Below are 21914 nucleotides of genomic sequence, written 5' to 3'. Positions count from 1 at the left end.
ACATTTACTGTACGTCACGAGGGGACCATAGTTACATAATCCAACCAAATCTAATAAAAAATCTGTCATATTTTTATTTTTCTAGCAGTTTGTTGGGTAAACACGTATGTATACAGCAGCTGTTACGCAGTCTGCAAGAGCTCGTAAACAAATCTGTGAGATGCTGTAGATTATTAGAGTTGGAAAGCTTCTCGCACCCACCAGTAAACAGAGTTTAATGTTCCCAGCAGGGAATCAAGAATGCAAGCAGAGACCGGGCAGGTGTTGTCTTTGTAACTGCACATTAGGCAGAGTAATCCTTTAAAACCTCAACGTGTCAGTCAGTCAGTCACTGAGAGTCTGTTGATCATCTAAATGTTTTAAAGAAAGTGAGATTTGGGAAATTAGAGAGAAGAACCAGCTTTATGAATAATGACGCCCCAAGGATTTACTGGAGCCTTTAAAAATACCACAAAATACCACAGTAATGGCTCAACTGAGCACTAAACTTTCTTGATAAGATTCCTACATTTGGATTTTATTATGTTAATATCATATACGTAGTAATGTAAAGTAATGTTTTTGTGCACAACAAATAACTCTGTACCCCTCTCTCCTCTCCCAGGTGCCTCCCCGTACCCTGGAGTCCAAATTGACGAAGAATTTTGCTGCAGGCTGAAAGAGGGGACTAGGATGAGAGCACCAGAATACTCTTCCTCTGAAATGTGAGCATTCACTTTAAATTTCTTTCAGCAAACCACAAGTTTAAGATATCTGCATGCTGTCCATCTCAAGAGAACTGGGAAGGTGACTTGAGTCAATCATTCATGGAGCTACAGAAGTCTTGTTTTCCATATCCTCAGCTGTATGTTCTCCTCACAATATAAAGGCAGCGAGTAAAAGGCTCCCATATCGGCAGACGACTAAAAGGAGACATTGTGCCTTTCTCCCTCTTTGCGGTTGCACCAGCAGGTCAGGGGTGCCTGATAAGAATCATGGGTAATCCTGCTCCAAGGAAACATTAGCTACTGATTAGCTCTGCAGCGGCGAGCTTGAAGCTCTGAAGCATTTTGGGACTGACAGTGCTGCAGATGTAACTGAGCACCACGATTAAAAGTGATGTCTGGAGTCCAAGTTACCCCACTGACAAGAGCCAGAGACTGGAGATGTTTTTTTTTTTTGTGAGTGGGGTTCTAGTGGAAGGTGATGGACATAAATATCTGTGGGAGAACAGAGAGTCCTCTTCTTTGGTATCAGCGCTGTCAGTCAGTGATGCAGCTAGACAAACCTTTTTTTTTTGTAACAGGAATACCAAATGTGCAGCTGATCGAGATCTCAGCACTCACAGTCTCACTCCAACATGTGTGCATACGTTGTGTCTGGTTTTCATTTTCAAGCGACTCTGAAAGTTCACAAATCTTATTTGTTTTGAAAGCATAATGCTGCACTTCTCCTTAATAATGATGTGATATCAAAAGGTCCAACAGCTCGTGCCAAGTCAAGCTAACTGAATGAATTCATCCGCTTTGCAGAGGAGACGCTGATTGGAAATGATACATAAAATCTAATCCAGACTGTAGTTTTTAGTCATGAACAGAGGGTCTGTAGATGCAGACCTGCTGGTGCCAAGAATCTCTTGTACTTTCCATCTCGGTTCAGGCGGTGCGCTGGCAAAAACAGACCCTGCCAGATTATATATTTTGCGTGGCTGTATGGCTGTGAGGCCTGCCGCTTATTTAAAACTAAGATAAAACCTGCCGATATCAGTTTAAATGGGATTCACAGTAATGCACTCAGAGTCAGTGGGGTGATCCCCTGCAGAGGTCTGCAGTTGATCACATGTGTCTGTAAGCCCAGGTTTTGACACCTTGACCTCGTAATATATGAATGATGAAAAGCACATGAGGCACCAGGCAGTGTTGAGCAATTAATTTGTGCCGCCGCAGCACTGATTCATCAGGAATGTTGTCTGTTAATAAGATCCCCCGTCCTGATGCATTGCAGAGGAATTTAGCGGATGCTGCTCAGAGAGTGGGAGGACAATAAATAGGATGCTTACTTCCCATCCTACCACACTTGCCCAACCGGACAGAGTAGCTCAGTTCCACACACCAGCCCCCCCTTCAGAAACACCACGCTCCCAAAAGACCCAAAACATGTGGGGCAGGCTATTTATTCTGGCAGGAAATGTGGTTTAAATTGTGAACTCATACACAATGATATGCATAAAGGCTGTGATCATACGCTCCACATCCTGTCACCATTAGGAGGGTTACCACCTGGACGATATGTTCATTAACGTGAGAATCACAGACGCTTGGCTTCTTTCAGTCCGGCCGAACAGCGCTGAGGGGCAGAGAGGTGGAGAGGAAGTGGGTTCAGTACAGCAGCAACAGTCCTCATTGACTAAATATGATGCCAAAAGGGAGTCATAATAGTTTTATGTACATAAAACTTAAGATATCTATAGGGGAAAGTGGTAACAGAACAGGGATCCATCACCGTCCAATCCCAATCAGTGACATGCTGTGAACGTAACTTAAACAGCAGCCGTGGTGCTCTGTTTCTAAAATCCTTCACAAAATGAGACAGGCCTGTGTGATGGAAACTCTCACAAAGGCTCTGAGTCTTCCCACATGGACCGAGATGCTGACAGCTTGTCAGCGACCTGAGCGAGGCTGCGTGCTCTCACGCCCAAATCCGAGAGAGAATCAGATACAACCACAGAGGCTCAGGATCACCTGGAAACAGAAAGCAGGACGAACGCTCTAGATGACAGTCGATTTAGAGGCAGACCAGATGTGGGAGGTCAATGCACAGAGGTTTCTGTATTAAAGATGAAAAGACAAAGGACTATCCGCACTGAGAATACTTAATTGACTTCATAAAGGTGCTTGGTCACAGTTTATAATACATCAACCATAGCATTAAGAGTGGGGCTGTACCGAGTGTCATGTTACTTACGTTCCAATCTTTTATTGAGGTTTTCCTCTGTTGTTGTATTTTTTGCTCTTAGATATCAGACCATGTTGGACTGCTGGCAGGGGGAGCCACTGGAGCGACCGACCTTCACTGAGCTGGTGGAGAGGCTGGGAGATCTGCTCCAGGCCAGTGTGCAACAGGTATGATAGAAAACAAGGATTGTTTCAACACCACATGGAAGAGTTCAGGCTGAAATGTGTGACAGGATTGTTTCAAAATGAGCAGGAATGAAGTTGTTGAGCTCTCGTCTGAAACTAAAAGTGATCCTCCAAACAGTGACTGACGAATACTGAAACAATATTTATCTTTCAAGCTTCAATCCCTGCATACTTCAGGCCACTAGCTCTGCAGAATGAGTCACAAAAACGGCAAATACTCAGGAAGCAGCGTTGCTGATCTGAGTCCTGCAGCTTACAGAGGTTTCAGCGGAGGAGGGGGGGGTGCTTAGAGTAACTGAGAGGGGAAATAACACTCAACACAAACACTTGGATCTCTTTGAAATGGCACAATCACTCCTGTCAGAGGAACCACACTTCAAAACACATGGAAAAGCAATGTAATTGTTAGTGAGATGCACCAAAACATTGTCGGGGTTTTATGAGGCTGTCAGAAAGGTTAACTGCAGTTTGTTCTAATCAGGCCAACAAATGTGCACCAAGGGAATATTATGCAATCATGTTAAACTGAAAGGCTCTGTTCTATATAATAATACACAGGCCTTTTTCACAGCAGACACTTTGATTTGTTAGAGGTCTCTGAGACCTGACTCATGAGCTGAGTCTGGCTTTGTCTGGTTCTGTTTTCGATGTCATGCATCAGGTGGACTCTTTAAGACGTCTCCACTAAAATGTATATGAACAATGTATTTGAAGCCTCACCTCCATAAAGGTTGATCAAATACAGTGTCACTGAATGAGCCACCAACATTATTTAAGCACAAGAACGCATTTCTTGGTAAAAAAAAACAACTAAATGTTTGATGGATATTGAAGAAAGTTGGACACGACCACTGACCTCAGGAAACTGAACCCCAACAAGAACAGATCACTTCCAGTCATCATAATCTAGGAGATACCCACAGTCATGTTCCCACTGAGGAGAAGAGGCCTCTTGTCCAGATTGTACATTACTGCAGACAAAGAAAAGGAATCATATTTCACTACTTCTGCAAACACTACACAGGACTGTAGATTGTCCAATGAAGTAATAAGAGATAAAGACAAGGCCACACATCACATCACATGGAGACTACAGCATGCAGCAATACAAATGAGTCTGTTGAAGATATCTTCATGAAAAACTGTTCAGACTGCACAGAAAAAAAAAAGTGGAGGGGTTTTGACTCTTATTAATAAAGCTATTGTTACAGCTCAGGAAGGCCGGTCACAGTCTCTGCCGCCTCCATCAACTTTAAGAACATTGTGTGGGATTTATTAGGTATGACCTTAGTTTCTTTGGCTGCCCGCCACGACCTGTGGATGTGTGTTTGTACAGCATGCGCACAGCTTCGACCTACTTCAGCCTCTTTATAATCTGCATCGTGGCTGTAAAAGGCTGTACTCTGATGTGTTCTGTGTCTGTCCGGTGGATTTAGGAGGGGAAGCACTACATACCCATCAACACAGCCCTGCTGGCCAAGGTGGGAGACCCGTCCAACACAGTGCTGTCAGAGGAGACGCCCACTCGACCCGCTTCACACCGCGACTCAGGGAACACCTGGTGAGAACATGGACACCGCTTTTACAACTATTGCTGTTCCATCTATAGCCGCACTAGGGACATATCTAATTGGCAAGGTTGATGTTGGTTTGGTCTGGACTGAAATGCTGGATGGAAATATCGTCACTTGATCTCATTCAGTGATTCTCAAACTGGGGGCGGGTGAGGATGACCAGGTGGAAAATACAGAGTGATGCTCTTGTGCTGATCTTTATCTCACTAAAATTCAACTTGGATCCTTTTTTCTCAGTTGCTTGTTGAGTGGGGGTGATTTTTTTTCAGCTTTTGAAGGCGAGCATGCCCAAAAACAGTTTGAGAACCACTGGTTTAATGACCACAGACCACATTCGTCCTGAGTGATCTGATCTCAAGTAGACAGCTCTAAGTCACATCACTTCACGCCTGGCATTGACATGCGAGTGTGGACTTACGAGCGGATCTCCCTTCCCTTCTCTATATGCAGATAAACACGTACATCACTGGGACAAACTGACACAATGTTTTTAACAAGGAGAAAGAAAAAATTTCACGTACAACCGTAACTGAATTTCCCGGGGACACCCAAATAATTAATAATTTGTTGTAGGCAGCGTTTCACAAAGTTTATGAGGTTTTACCCGACTTAACTTCGTTTCTCCTTACTCAACAACTCTTAAAATTGCAGGATTTGTTAAGGAGGCCAGGGGGGGTTGTGTTTACTAGTTCAGTCGTTAGATCAGTTGAAACAGACGCTGTGTTCACAAACATCTGCTGCTAACATTTGCAGCCGACGAGACCCAAGACACGTAGTTTGCATTACAGTGGAGCAAATAAAAATCAGACAGCGTGTAATCCGTTCTGCCTGTTGTTGTGGCTTCTTGTTGTTTCCCGGAGCACGTCAAGTTGAGTAGACGGTCCTTCAGTGTGGCCCGTGACACATGTTTTAACACACTGCTGCAAGATTGTGGTCACTGACTGCCAGACTATCTCTGAATGTGGTCTGAGTGATCAGGTCTCAGATCTATCCTCAGTGCATCTTGGGGTCGCCACCATGATTGGCGTTTGTGGTTTTAAGTGAAATGTTTCATCAACTGTTGGATGTATTGACGTGAAATTTTGGACAAGCAACGAGCACCATCATCCGGTCAAGATTTAAATCTGTCTAATGTTTTGATTTTTGACCAAATAGCTGCAAAACTAATGATGTTTTTATCAGATAAGATGTTAAATATTTCACCTGCTGGACATTAGTATGTGAGCATTGTCGTTGTGAGCTTGTTATCATGCTGATGTTAGCATTTAGCTCAAAGTACAGCCTTCAGAAAGCTGCCAGCTTGGCTATGAACATCTTATCTTAAAGACATGTAAACCTATCCTCAGGCAAACACAGCTGAATTTGTTTTGCAAAGGAAATAGCTAAATTATTTTCCCTCTTTGCGCTGAATAATATCCAAAACAATTAGTGTTCCTGTAGCGCTCAGACTAAACTCAACCAGGAGAACATTTACGTCTGACCTGAGGACAATGAGAGACCAGATTCACACTTGATAAGAAGTGTACACACAGAAGCTTGCCGGACAGAGAGCTTTCAGTATTGTAGCTCCTGTGAGGAATTTCACCATAAAGCCAGCCTCAAGATTTATGTGCACTTAAAATAATATTTGTTGAGCTCTTGGGTTTTCACAGGTCCTCCAAGCGTGTTTATTGAGGAGGTGTTGAAAAGCAGTAATGACAGTTACCCCTTAAGCTGAATTAAGCAGTCGTTTTAGCCTCTGAGTGTTGAAATGCAAAGTAAACAAGGTGTGTTTTCAAAGTACAATGTCATAGATGCCACACATTGTTGATTCAAGTGATTAAGTTCCTGCAGTTTTGTTGCTGAGCGTTGCCTCTTGGCTCCAGTGTAATCAAAGTATTCTCTAAACAGAAAGAGAACAGTTATGAGTATATTCGAGACTAACCCTGGAAATATTTTCTTGCCAGGAACATCAAGATCCGTCCTGCTAGTGTGAAAACCTTTGACGAGGTTACCATGGAAAACGGGACAAATGAGAACCACGGGGTGAGTTATTTATTCTGGAGCTAAACCAGGAATAAACACACAATCTGCACTCTAACTTATCCTCAGCCAGGCAATTAGTTAAATGACAGGCATTTGACAGTTAGCTAGAAACTTCAGCCTGGAACACGAATGTCTTTATTTGTAATGGCACGATTGAGCTGTGCGAGAGGTTATAACATTATTTTTAATTCAGGGTAAATTTTAAAATTGCTTAAAATTGGTTTTCATAATACCTGTCAAAGTAAGAAAGCTAACTTTATTTCTTCCCCCGGCTGTCACGTCATGTTGAGTCCCACAAGGCTCTGTACTTGGCCCGGGTTTTATTTATTTTGTATCTGCTACCATTTGGCCATATTATTCATTATTTCCACACTGTTACATAATATTGTTATTCCAATGACGCATCTCATTTAGTCAGGAAAATCCCAACAATCTGGATGCTGCCATCAAAGACTGAATGGCCTCAAACTTTTTTGAGTTCTGGTACTTAATCCTTACCGTACTTAAAAGATTAAAACATTCTTAAAACATATTACGTACATAAAGGTGAAGAGATTAGTTTTAATCTTTAACAGATGTTCTGATCGCTAAATGGTCAAATATCATATAAAAGTGAAAATTTCCCCCAACAAATCACCTGTACAGGCAAATGCTTTTATTATATATTTTATTTATTTCACTATGTTTAGTCGTTCCATGTTTTTTTACTTATTTACATTTACATGTTTGTGATTTGTTCACCTCAGATGACAAAGAAGGAAAGATGACATTTGGTGTTTAATTATTCATTCTTTGTCTTCGTCTGTCTCTGCATCATCATCTTCAGGGCGGTCAGTCAGACAGCGGGATGGGCCTGTCGTCTGACAACATCGAGACCCTGAAGCGTCTCGAATCGTTGGCGGGCCGACCTCTGAGCATCATGGCTCTGGCGTACGTACACTGCACCACACAGCACCCCTGCACATGCCCAAATCACAGTTAAAGAGCCTGCAAAATACCTGCTTGGAAACCTCCTCTCTGTGCTGGAATGTAGACGCTATAATTGTCATACACACACAGACACACGTTTCTTCCGCCTTAAAAAGACGTCAGCAGCTAGTTTTCCCTTTTGTCTGGAGAAGCCATGAGGTACGGACATCGACACAAAAGAGAAGAGGGAGAGAAAACGCTTGAAGGTGACAAACTGAAGGACTGAGCACAAAAGCAGAGCGGCTGCGTCACTTGAGGTTTGGCTGTTTTAAGAGCGCACACTAAAACCTCTTTGTTTTCACTGAATAGTCCTGAATGAGATACCTCCCAGATGGATTTAACGTATGAGTCATGGCTGTCTGGCATAATGCAGCGCTAGGTAACAAACACACACTGCCTCAAATGAGTGACCTTGGACTAAAGTCTCTACTGTGGATTCGTGCGGATTGTTTTGATGACTTAAAGATGCTGCAAGGGCAAGATCATAAAGGAGAAAAACACAGACAATATGTTCTCACTTTAGGAGTTATTCGAGGATAAAGTCAAATCTGATTCACATTTCTGTAAATCTTTTTCTTATGAGGGCCTCTGTAGGTGACTTAAGGCTTACATATGAAGTTTACAGCAGCTCAGTGTCAGGGTTAATTTACAGGGTCAAACCTCTGAACTCAGTAATTACACTTTAAACCTTGTGGTATTATTCTGCTGTTCCCTGCACAGTAGCAGTTATTAATGCTGCTTCAAAGTACCGTGGTTTCCACTTAAAAGGATTTAACGGAGGAACAGCGGTAAAGTAAATTGTCCTTTCACATGTTTCCTGAATCTCTTCTTCAGAGAAAAGAGTTTAAACTTGTGAAAACAATATAAAAGCTCTTATTATAAAGAGGGAACATGTAAACAACTTCTGGGGATTTATGACACTCTATGAAGCAATTTAATTAATTCACAGCTCATCAAACTCACTTCTAAAGACACCCGCACCCACTCACAGCGTCTTTTAGATCGCAAAAGTTAAAAATCTAGGATAGCAAGACTCATTACAGGCCTGCAGTGATGGAATGTAACTAAGTACATTTACTCAAGCACTGTAATGAATTACAAATTTTCCACTCCACTGCATTTTGGGTGCAAATATTGTAATCTTTACTCCACAATTTCCTTTCTTCATAAGACCTTTAATTAACTGGATACACAAACACGTTGTTAGTTGTTTTAATGGCCTGTCCCTGCAATGAATGCACATATTTTGGGTAAAAAACATGAAATATTTAGTTTCCTTCTTACAGTTTGGGCTGGCGTTCTTGTTGGGGTGAATATGTCCGGCACAGAATCCGATATGTCTGACACTCTTGCTCGCAGGTCGATCAATTGGTGCATCTCTACTACATTTATTTGGGTACTTTAGTTACTAGTTACTTTGCAGTTTGCATGTTGCATCAGAGCGAAAGAAGTGCATTTTTTAAAATAATTTATCTGCAGTCACATTTAAAAAAAAAAAAAACGCTGTCGGGAAGTTTTACAACACTGCAGGCCTGCTTATGTCATCAGTGCCTCGGTGTGGAAGAAAGAGTCGACCCAGGCATGCGGAGAATGATGTGCATTTTGAGGGGAGGACTTCCTCGCTGGGCAACCACTCAATCACTGCCACCTTTGAACTTAGAAGGGTTTACAAGGGCCTCCCCCTGTTAGCTGTAGCGCTGCACTCCTTTTGTCTTTCTGAAGTCCACCTGTTGCTCCGCTGGCCTTCACCACTCCTCTGATCGGACTCCTTTATACCACTAACACAACTTTGATTGAACATTTTTGCAGAAGAAGCTGCCTCAGCAACGATTGAGTAGATTTTTAGTAAACAAAACTGCAAAAAGGTCGTCCATCTTTGTACAAACCAACAGTCTAAACCCCAAAGATATTCATCTCACTCTCATTAAAGACAAAGAAGCTAGTATTCACATCTAAAGCTGACAAAGCTGACCTTGTTTTATTTCCTGTTGCTTAATTGCCCATTGTACCTGCAGCTTGGCATTGGCAAAGCAACACTGTACTATTGTGAACTATTTTTGATGACTAGTTCAGCAGGTAGTTAGTCATCAGGGCAACATTCCAGTACAGCGGAGTCACTTACCCCCGCTGGGTGCTGACCCTTGGGCCCCCGAGAGAGGAGCTCTGGAAACCCATAGCAACCTCCAAAGACAATAAGAGGCAATTACTCATATTCTGAGCATCAAGCGAAGCAGAAACACTCAGGATGATGGATTACATCATATTTGAATAAGGAGAGTTTTGTCTGATTGTACGGCTTGACATGTTTTTTTTTTCTTAAGTCAAAGAGTATCAAAACAGTCCTCTATTGTGAGAGCGATCAAGTCAAGATGTTGAAGAAAAAAGCTTGATATAATGCACAGTTACTTAGAGTTGTTTACCCTTTTTACTGCTCCAGTTTCCATGCTGAGAGAAAAAGCCCTCTGGGTTCTGTGTCACCTCTTGGTCAGGATGTTCGCTGCTCGTCCCGTCACGCCACGCTGATTTGTTGTCTGTTTTTGCAATTAGGAGTGTCTGTTTACGGTGTAAGTCCGATAATGTGGCCAACTTACATTGCTGCGTCTCTTTATTTTTTATTCTTCAGTAGTATCTCCCATTAGCTGCCTCAGAATATTTGTTAATCTTGCTGGGGTCCTTTTTAAACACAATAAGTTGAAGACATAAACATTAAAATCACACAGTATCAATGAGACAGGAAAATGGATTACAAACCAAACATAAACATTAGACAACACAATAATTCCACACATGCAACAACAAACAAGAGAGCCTTTAACAGAAACAAAACCAAACACGGATTTGTCACACATGGCACCGAAAATAAATGAAAACAAACAAAAAGGTTCAAAAATAGAATAACTCAATAACGTCTGCGTTAGATTTCTTAGTTTTAGTGACATTTTTATCAAGATATTTTTAATAATCAAATACAAAGAGAAAAAGCACCCGAGTACCCTCTACCAACACCTTTTTCATCAAAGCTCACATTAAGATCTTGCATGTCTCCAAAAATCCGGATCCTAGGTTTTTTTAGTGACTGGATAATCTATTCTTGATTGACTTTTGGTCTATTTTCATGAACAGAAGCTCATGAAAGAAGCTGGAACTCAACTATTGATTATTTTCTTTATAAATTGATCTTTTAAAGCTCTAAAATGTTACAAATGGTGAAAGATATCTGTCATCATTTCCTGTCATGCTTTGTTCAACCTATCCAAAGAATATTCAGAAACTCCATGTTTGAGAGGCTGGAACCAGAGAATATTCGGCAATTTAAAGTCAAAGGACTTTAAAAAATGATTATCGAAATAGCTGAAAATTCATTTTTATTTAGATCCACAAATTGGTTAATCAACTAATTGCTTTAAAGTGGAAGCAGACAGCAAACTTTCCCTCCCTAGTGTTTCCAAGTGGTATGATTGTTGGATCATTTTCGGTTTTCCTCTTGAGTAGCAACTCCAACTCCAAGAACACAGGACAAAACACGAGTTTGTTCATTCATTTAGTCGATAGTGGAAACGTGAAAGCAGAGAAAAATTTGCGCCAGTGCGCCTTCATTTTTGTGCCCGGTGACAGACAACTAGCATAGTGAAAGAGAAGTTTAAAGAGAAGCAATCTGAACACAGATGGTTTCATTACTCTAGTGGTGATATCTGCCTGTTTTATTCATTTCGTATCTCTTGTGTGTTTTTCAGGATGAAGGCAGTGAGTAAGAGTAAAGAGTCTGTGCTGAGTGACTCAGAGAAGGAGAAGTTCCCCCCTCCGGTCCCCTCTCTGGACTTCAGTTTGGACGACTCGGCCTTGGACGCCGGTCTGGAGTGTCACAGCCCGCCGCCTGACTACAACTACGTGGTGCGCTACTCCACCCCTCCTGTGTAACCTCCTGCTCCGCCCCAAGAGAATCTGACCGGCAGCCTTGAAGCCTTTTGCTTCGTTCTCCTCTGTTTTGGCTCTTATCTCTGGACTGTAGCAAAGTCTGAGAGGAAAACACGTGACATTCCCTCTGAAAGTGTTTAGAAAGGACGCTCTGAAATGAATCTACTCGACTGTTAACTTCTGCATCTGCCAACATCCAGGGCGTCTGCTGTGCAGCAGAAAGGAAACCTGCAGACTGTTGATTCTCTTCCAGTTTTCAGACGTAGGCTGACATTATTGCTGCTGGTTCGCTCCACGTTCACTGTGATATATCTAACAGCTGAAAACAGGCTCAGGTATTTCTTTCATCTACTGTGAAAACAAACCACATGATTCCAACTTTACCACCGATCTGAATAAACTACAACCTTTAATGATGAGTGAAAAAGAGAGGATAGCTGAGTTTGTAATGATACTTTTTTATCAGTCTTAATTTTATTGAAAAAGTGAAAACTGGAAAGCAATTTGTGAAAAAAGTTACAGAGAAGATATTTTTTGTAATGTATCTTCATCCGCTCATGTGAAGGTCAGCTAAAATTAAGCTTTGCTCCAAGCAACAAAACATTTGTATTTTTTTTTTAGTCAAAGTCTCATTTGAGGCGTCATTGCTCCTGTAAAGTGGTGGATGTTTTTGAAGCTCTCCAGTTTATGGAAAAAAATCACAAGTTAATGGAGGGAACAGGGTAGTGCTGAGAGTAAGAGCTCGACCACGAAAAGCATTTAAATGAAGAGTTACTGAACATGTAGATTCCTCCTCCTGCCCCAGTCTGGTAGTGAAGAAGTTGTCTTTGTTGGGTCAAAGTATAAATAAGGTGAGAAGAGATCAGAACAAGTCTTCGTAGGAACAGTTTATTCAAAAAGCACTAGTAAAATGAATTGTGTATTTATTTAGATTGTAAACACTGTTACTTAGTAATCCAGTTCGGTTTCATGTGAAAAAGGTAACCAAAGGATTTTCAAGCTCAGTCTTCCTGATATATCCCAACATTTCACTCCAGATGTTTATGCTGTTTTGTGCTGCTGTAAAGCTGAGGGAACGTGCTCCTGCAGAAAACACGTACGCGGATAAAGTTTCAAGTCCTTCGTCTCGTGCTAAGTGTCAGCAAAGCTTGCAGGGCAGGCTCCAAAAACTTAGCACCAGTCTGCTTCAGTTCACTGTTATGTTATTTGTCAACGTGTAAAATCTCCTTGTTGTAACAGCATTTTATTGTCATTTAACGTATTGTTGACCAAACCTTGTTCACGCTTGTGTTAGCGTACACACACCCTGTAGAAATGCAGCTAGTTTTTGCTTGTTGACCACTAAAGAAAACAGTATTTTGTCAGTGAGTAAACGACAGTATGAAGTGGATTTTTTGTTGTTGTTTTGTTTGTTACCAGTTTGTTTTGTTTCTGTGGAGAGGAAGTGATTATGCACTGATACTTTATATCAAGTATAATTTGTGTATTCTAAAGGTATATTATTGTGAAACAGTGTTGAGGGTCACATGTTACAAAGATTTTTTTTTTTATTTAACTCTTAACTACATAGATTAACATTTGCAGTACTTGCCATATTATTTCTTGCCATCCTAACATCATAATGTTCATCATGTTCACTTCTTACATTCCTGTGTTTAATTTTAGTTACTGCTTTCACAATTACACTGAGAGGTTGCAAAGAGAAGTGTGTTTTTGATTTTACTGCATTTCTTCATACAGAACCAGTGTGAGTAATAAGACCTGCAGCAGCTCACATCCTCCGAGCTTTTCCTGTTTTGTTCCTGTAGTGTGCCTGTAAGTTAGATTGATGAAAGTAATGTTCCCCAACACTGTTAACTGAGCATATGAAGTAAATAAATGAATAAAGATTTATATATTTATACATTACCTGCAGTCTTGACTCATAATTGCATGAAATCCTTATATATATTAGATATTCATGATACCCAGAGGATGGATCCTAATACGTTTGATGATTCCCTGACTTCTTCTAGTTCCACCATCAGCTTGATATTTGAGGTTTACGGTCAAATTTTAATTTATTGAACAGTTTGTTTCCAGCCTCACAAAGCTGGTAGACTCTTGTTATGATATGACCATTTACTGAAAGATCTCCACACATGTATTAAGACATACAACATATATTTTAATGTGTGTCTGACACGACTTTTGCAGTAAAAAAAAAAAAAGAAATGTATGTTTACCACATTAAAATCCTTAAAATGATTAAAAATTCAAGAATATCTGAATATGCAGATATTTCTATTATTTTATCATTTTAACTGTTCGACATGAGATGTCTCCTGCTTCACTGTGAAGTCCGTTCTCAGTGTTTGTGCACTGAAGGCGTCAAGTGTCCACATCACACTTGTGTACGCTGAATACTGGACCAGGATTGGCTTGTGATGTCACAAATCATGCTCATAATGTCAAACTCTGCACATACATCATTCTACACAGGGAAGCTGAAACAGTCAACAATAGGAACAAGAGGAAAGTAACAACTCATGGTTTGAACATTACGGTTTCATTGCTTCATTCAGTCAGACAAAAACAATGTTCAGCATGTGCTTTAATCAAGTGAAGAGAGCTCAGTGCACATCACTCCTGATACTCTACAGCAGGCAAATAAAAACTTAAAACTACACAGTCACTTTAATGGACCTTAACACAAACAGAAAAGCAACATCTGCTTACAGCCCCTTATCACATGTTGCATTCCCAGCAGTGCCACCAGAGGATGACACAGAGAATTAAAGTCTTGAAATGAATCCAGTTGTTCACATTAAAACAATCAAAAATATAACAAAAATGATTTGTATTGTGGAAATACAGTATTTTTTTATTCCTTTGGTTTCCTGTAAAGGTCCAGTGTGTGGGGTTTAGTGACATCTAGTGGTGAGGTCACAAATTGCAACCAAACTGAACACCCCTCGTCTTCCCCAACGGCGGCTGCTAAAGACACAAAATACACCACAGCCCCTCTCGAGAGCCAGTGTTTGGCTTGTGTGTTCAGGTGGAGGTCACAAAAACACAATTCAGGTGATTATTCACTTATGAAAACACACTTTTGTTTATTATATTCAGTTGTTTCCCCCTGATCTCGATCCTCCTTCACACTGGACCTTTAGATCATCTCATGACCCCTCAGATGGATCCTACAACCTCTCAGAGGGCCCCCACGCCCACGTTGGGAACCAAAAGCAAGTATGACCGGAGGCTCCAAACTATTCTTAACCGCAATCAAGTTGATTCACAGAATTATTCCCATTTGAATCGTCAAACCTTAATTAAAAGGTTTGTTTATATTGGACTGAGCCATCAGTGTCCAGCCCCTCCGCTGCTCCTTGGACTGCGAGAGACTTCCTTCTGCAGGACAAGTTGTCGGCAGCCTGTCTGACAATGCCGCTCTGAGCAGGAAAGGAAGGAACTGTTAATCATCCTGGTCACGACCGGAGGACGCCACACACACGGCTTCCTCTGGGGGCGCAGTGCCCCTGCTTACCGGCACTGGGTGTGTCAGGCGGGACAACGTGCCACAGGACAGGTTGGGCCCTCGACTGTCTCCGCTTGTCCTCAGTGGATTTACTGTGCACAACTTAACACCCAGTCACAGACCAACAACCTCCGACTATTTCCAGAAAAAGAGATCAAACAAACAAGGGAAGGATGTTGGAGGGGGAGGGGATTCATGACTGTCATAGTTTTTTCTTTTGGTAACAAACAGGTTTGTGTATCTGCACCGGCACACAGTGATTTTCCATACAGGCAGAAATATGACGACTGCTCTGGTCCTGAGGTGCCCGAGAGCAGCAGGGAAATGTTTTTACTCCATCTGCTAATTTAAGTTACTCGTTACTTCATAAATTAGGAACTTTGGACAACCTAGGAACCTGAAACATGAAAATTGAAGATAAAACAATCAGTCAATTAACTGATCATCTGCAATTGTGACAGCATTTCTCACAATTTCCATTTTTTACAAACCAAACAATCAAGCAATTAATGGAGAGAATACACAACAGTAATCCATCATAAAAAAATAATCAATAGATGCAGTTTTATACAAAAAAAGTGAATATAGTACTTTTATTCTTTAAAGGAGCACTGTGTAGTTTTGGGAAAGACATTTTAATCAGAAGAGAAAGATCTTCATTGACTGTTTTTTATTTATGCATAAACAAACTAAATAAACAAACTCTCTGAATAAACTGAATAAACAAACTGACCTTATAGGACAACACAATTTATACTGTTTTAATTTGTTTATGTTTTGTCTTCTGGGGCCCTTACTTTCCTCAGAGAACAGCTTGTTTATTCACTTATGGAAAAGATAAATATTTCTGAGTTTGTATTATTACCTCATTAAAGTGACTACGAGGAACTTTCAGTTTTGGTTGATTTTAGCGGGCCCATTTGACAAAAGCGGTGCGAGACCAGCGCCTGCTGTTGTAAAGACTCTTTGCGAGTGCGTGCCGGTTTGATGCATGACAAATCCAGTCAAGGAAGCTCTTTCTCTTCTGATTAAAATGTCTCCCTCAAAACTACGTAGTGCACCTTTAATCAGCTGACTGAGACCGTTTACTCTTCCAGTGAAACCAACCAGACCTTGCCTCGATTAAAACAACCAATGAGTCCAGCTCATCACATCCAGATCTTTAGCCAATCATCTTCATCCAGTCACCACCACCAGCACCTTGGCTCTGTCAGGCGGGTTTCCTGCACTGCTCACAGCTTCACCCTCCCTCTGGATGGACGTCACGATGAGGCCTAACCGCCTCATATTTCTCATCTGATGCACACGTTGCAATAAATATTTATTCATTAAGAACAACATCTCTCCTGATTGAATAGTTGACACATGCAGTGGAAAAGTAGGTTAATGAGTGAAATATTTCCCTCTGAACTGCAGTGAAGTAGAAGTATAAAGTAATTTGGAAATACTCCAAGTTTTCCAAATTACTTTTGCACTGAAGTCAAGCAGCAGTGTTTATATATCAGGAAAGATGGGAAACTTATGATGAAGAATTCATCTTTTGCTTGTAGTTTTTTTCCCCCTTTATAATGAATTATTCCACCTCTGCTGCTGTGCTTGGGTCCATAAAATACATAATTTACAATCTTCATTATTATAAGACGTAGTGGCAGCAAATGGGTGAAGCGTTGGAAGATACATTCACTCGTCTAACTTTGAAACATTTGCACACATGGGCACGAGAGGTTTGCTTTAAGACAGACTTAAAATCTGAAAATACCCTCTAATTGTGTCGAATGTAATAAAATCACCAGGTGGGAAATAAACACCACTGAACAAAGAAGTTAAGGAAATTACAATGCAGTGACTTAGATAACTCCTCGTTATTATTGTCCTTTGATCAGAAGTCTTACTAATGAAACATGTGAGGATATAAATCTGTCACCAGGAGAGTCGGGCGCAAGATATGAGTCGAGATGGAATGAGACAAATGTTGTGTTTTGGCTTAAACTGAGATCCTATAAGACTTTAGTGAAGTCTGTGTTGAATTATATCGGCCATATTCAAAATGTACCATGATCTGTACAACATATGGGACCCTCTATCCTCTGACTCTCAGTTTCAATGAGGAAAAAAACTAAAAAAAAAATTAACTTCAAGAGGAAAAAAACTGAGAAACATCAGGAGGAGCAACAGAGGTAGATATATGGGATAATAACCCCAAAATGTTCTGTTTGTTCAAGCACCACACCCATTCAGTATGTGTCTGTGTTGTTTCCCTCATTTAACAGTCACATTTATGAAAATGACCTCTCTCCTCCTTCAATGCTTCCACAGCTCCTTCCCAAAGCAAACAGAGCTGCACATCACGCAATCAATCACCGAAAAAGAGGCATTAATGAATTCAGGAAACCTCTGAATCGACGACAAAAAAAACATCCAGCCGAATCTGTGCAGCTTGAAATCCGATCATACACTGAGCTGGGGCCGTTGAACGAGCAGTACAAAGGTCCCCCCCTCTAAGTGACCATACAATGCTATTCCCAGACCCCTGCCCAAGAAGGTGAATGGAGGGTCGGCCACATCCGCGCCTCTCACCTACATGTACAACAATGAGCCGGATACTGTCCACCTTTAACAAGCAAAATAAAAGACCGGGCCAACAACACAAACAGCTAAATAAAGACGCTTCTGAAACGGGCTTCAGCAGCGCTCTGGTTCAAAGGGCGAAAAACAAACATCAGATCAGCAACATGATATATTGTCATGTGTAGAATAAAGGCAACAAACAGAATCAACAAGCTGTGTTTTGGTCACTCAGATATTATTGGCGGTTTTCCAGCAGGCCAGTGGTTGAGATGGCGGTTGGTTCTGACTCGGGGCCTTTGTTGCATGTTGTTAATCCACTTTCTCTCCATGTTTTCTGCCCGCGTCCACACTGTCAGTGTCACTATCACGTAATGTTTATCACAAGTGTACAGCAGCATGCTAACATTGGCTAATTGCCCATAAACACAAAGAACAGCTGGGGCTGATGGGAATGTCATAGCCTGGCAGGTAAGCTATAAGGTGCTGCAGGGGATGATGTATTTCTGCAGGCTAACCCGGAAGTTACAACCCAATCGGCGGAGTAAACGTTAGAGAAGTACGTTGTTTTGGTTTAATTTTCTCTTTCTCTCTTGTCACAACACTGTGTTTACACTCTGCTTAGGTTTAGTTACAAAAAACACTTGGTTAGGGATTAAAAAACATCGTGGTTTGGCTTAAAACAGCCTACTTGTTTTGGTCGCCACAAAAACGTCCGGAAATCTCCCCACAGAGTCAAAGTGCGGTCATCCGCTCGGCAGCCTTGTGGCTCATATTAACACCGCCCCCGTCCCCTCCACCTCCTGATGTGAAAGCCCGCAAATAAGCATAAAATGTGAAATGTGAGACACCATGTTAGGTACAAATGTCCGTGGTTTGCAGAAACGCTAACTGCTAACAGTGTAGCCTTGTGACTGGGCTGATGGCATCGCCCTGGTTCCCTCTGCAAAGAGCCTGCCAAAAACAATCTTACAAGTTTAGTTAAGCAAGATGATCATCACAGATGAACACCACTTGTAACACTAATGTTAGCCTATAAACAGACTACATTGCTGATGCATGACTTAAAGGCCACCACCAATAAGCTTCCTACTACACATACTGTGTGTACTATAAACTGACCTACAAGTTGTAATGTAGAGTTGGAATAGTTTGCAACTACATAGTGAGTATACGAGTCTCCGTGTACAGCGTAAGTACCTTTAATGTCCCAGACAACCTCTCTAGTGTCATTCAAGTCAAGCCAAGATTTCCTCAGCGTGCTTTACAAACGACATCCTCTGTCCCTGGACCTTCATTACTGCCATATTTTATATAATACAATAAAACATGAAAGCCTCTTAAACTTGTGTTAACAGCAGACTATTTTAGGTATCAAACCAAAAACCAATTCCAAAAACCCACTGACTTCGAAATGAGGGAACCGGAAGTGCAAAAATGCAAACTCGCTTCCAGCTTTGAGTCATAACCAAAAGTTAGTAGACATCATATTTCAGTATGAACGGACATGATGTGCGCACCAGTTTTCACGGAAATCCTTTCAACATTTTCCTCAGAACCGCAAAAGTCACTTACGGCTGTATACTGGCAGCTGGAGGAAACGTTAGAGGATCACCAAAGTGAGTAACATTCATCCTCTGGGGGAAGGTTTCATGGAAGTCTATTTAATATTTGTTAACATATGAAATGACATTGCTGTCCCTTGAGACATGCTGCTGGGAAAATAACCAAGAAACTTATGAAACATTTATTTACACCACCTGTGTTTTTTTTTTTTTAAGTTAATATTTTTGTGATGTAGCTGAAGTTTCAAGAACTTTAAAGTCACTTCAGGGAAACTGACAAAAACAGAGTGGCATTTTATTCCGGCAGCGTCAGTCATGTGTTGTGGATTAGTCCGAAGAATCAAACAAAATTCTTACTTAGTTTTTTTGTTTTTTATGGATCTCTTTAAAACGCTTTATATGAAAAACATCAGAGAGCTTGTATTGTTGGTCTGAATTTAAGTTTGAAATGCTTGCATGCCAGTGGAGTAAAAAAAAAAAAAAAAGAAGTATTGCACAGTGTTTACTTTATTCATAGCATGTGTCCTCCTCTGTGTCTTTACTCTGTTTGTTTGCTGATGACAAACAGAAAGAAGACTTAATGTCAGATAAGATCGGTGCATCTGATCACCTCCTGCCTCTGGTTGTTTCGGTGCTAACACGAGCTGCACACGGTATTTCGGAGGAAATGTCTGACTTCAAATTGATTCCAGAGAACTGGAACAAAACCACGTCAGCCCTGAACCCTCAGGAGCCTTCAGACGCATCAATGCCCATTCAAAGCCAAAAGTGCAGGAAAACCAGCTCGCCCGCATTGTTTACCTCTCTGGCGGGGGGTAAGGGGTGTGTAAGTGCTCGTACTACAGGAGGGCCTGGGAAAAAATGCTGTCCACAGCGGCATGATGAATGTGAACATGTTATTTTGGAACTGGTGTTAATCCCTTTCTGTCCGGTTCTGGTGCTGCCGGGCTTCTGTGCGACCACCCTGCTGCTTCTCGTGGACTGAAATCCCTCCAATGAGTCCACATGTGGGACGTCAGAACCTCCTCTCTGGAAATGTGCGGTGGCTGGCACTCCGGCCTCGTCTCATCTCTGTTGTGTGTTGTGGTTTAGCTTTCAACACATCGTGCACTAAAGAAAATGAGCAGTTTTTTTCTTGGAATTCAATTGTTTGCTGTGTTAACTTAAATTCTAGGAAGTCTTTATTCCTTTTAATTATTTTTTTGTTTTAAACGGACAGTTCACCCCAGAATGAAATCCATATTTGTCCTCTTAGTGCTATTTATCCATCTAGATTGTTTTGATGCGAGTTGCAGACTTCTGGAGATTTCAGCTGTAGGGATGTTTGCTTTCTCTTGAATATATTGGAACTAGATGGCACGCTGGTGGCTTGTGGTGCTCAAAGGGCCAAAAAATAAATAAATAAATACATCTGAAAAACTCAACAGCAGTGTCCCTTTCCAGAAATCATGACCTGGTTATAGTTTCATAGTTTCATGTCACAACTGTCTTCTTTATGTACTCATGGACGAGAGACTAGCTAACTAAGCTAACTACGCTAGCTAAGATTACTGCTCGTTAGGCGTGGACGATACCGATACTGATCATTTCTTAAAGAGGCACTTTAGAAGAAATTAAAAATCTGAATTTTAAAATGTATATTATTTATGAGGTAATAATACAAAGTCCGAATTTCTGAATAGACAAGCTGTTCTCAGAGAAAAATAAGGTCCAGAACACTGTTTGAAGATTGAAAGGTGGCAGGGTCCGCCACATTTAAACAAAGTAAAACAGTATGAAATTGTGTTGTCCTTTAGGGTCAGTATGTTTATTCAGTCATGAACACGAAGAGTTTGTTTATCAGTGAAGATCTTTCTCTTAGGATTAAAAATGTCTTCCCCAAAACTACACAGTGCACCTTTAAGAATAAAAGATGGATTTTCAGAAAACTAACACCAAAAAATAATTGTTGTAGGTAATTAACTGGAGTGTTTTTTGTCAAAAACACAGTTCACCTCTGGCGTCAAGCCTTAAAGCTGGATATGACTTCCCTTTTGAAAACTCCCCTCTTATCGGACAGCAGGTGGCGCAGAAGACTTGGATGGTTGAGCTTCTTCCAGTTTTTATTTAGCCTCCTTACAGCTTTCAGGGTGTGTTGTCGTGTTGCTGCTCTGTGGCACTTATCACACATGGTCACACATTTTTTTTGTTTTATTGACAGATTAAAGTAGAAACACTGCCCTACATTTTCTTTCTGCCGTGCATCATTCTCTCGTCTGTGCATCACACGCTCCTTTCTCATGTCTCATAGGTTTCCTGTATCACGTAGCACAGTCCAGCTGATTATGTCAGGGCTGTTTGAAGTTCTGTAAACTGTTGAAAGTGATGCAGCAGCGCACGTTTTGCATTTATATTTGATTATCAATGTTTTTTAAAGGAACTGATGCCAAATGAGAAGCTTGTGAGAATGAAATAGTGCCGCAGCATCGATCCACCCGTCCCTAGACACCATCAATGTTTAAACCCCTCTGTGACGCGAGCATGAGTGGATGCACGCCTTCTGCTGCACGTTGCTGTAGTTCGGTAAGAGAGAAAATAGCTCCTGATTTCTGGAAAGAGACATCGCTGTTGAGTTTTTCAAATGTATTTTGAAGCAAGCCAACAAGCCAAGTGTCATCTCATTCCA

General features: G+C 41.1%; 1 protein-coding gene across 1 annotated transcript in view; it reads left to right on the top strand.

Moving 5' to 3' along the window:
• Positions 1-13510, top strand: part of kdrl (kinase insert domain receptor like) — a 46911-nt gene extending 33401 nt beyond the window's left edge. Inside the window, exons 25-30 of the mRNA XM_073486644.1 lie at positions 605-704; positions 2996-3101; positions 4556-4680; positions 6640-6718; positions 7545-7648; positions 11422-13510. Of these exons, the coding sequence (XP_073342745.1) occupies positions 605-704; positions 2996-3101; positions 4556-4680; positions 6640-6718; positions 7545-7648; positions 11422-11605 (698 nt within the window). The 3' untranslated portion in view covers positions 11606-13510. The remainder of the gene's footprint in view (positions 1-604; positions 705-2995; positions 3102-4555; positions 4681-6639; positions 6719-7544; positions 7649-11421) is intronic.
• The last annotated feature ends 8404 nt before the right edge of the window (positions 13511-21914 follow it).

Source organism: Pagrus major, chromosome 18 (assembly GCF_040436345.1).
Source record: "Pagrus major chromosome 18, Pma_NU_1.0".
NCBI classification, from domain to species: domain Eukaryota; kingdom Metazoa; phylum Chordata; class Actinopteri; order Spariformes; family Sparidae; genus Pagrus; species Pagrus major.
Note: the sequence above shows the minus strand (reverse complement) of the source record. Positions and strands in the feature narration are given on the sequence as shown.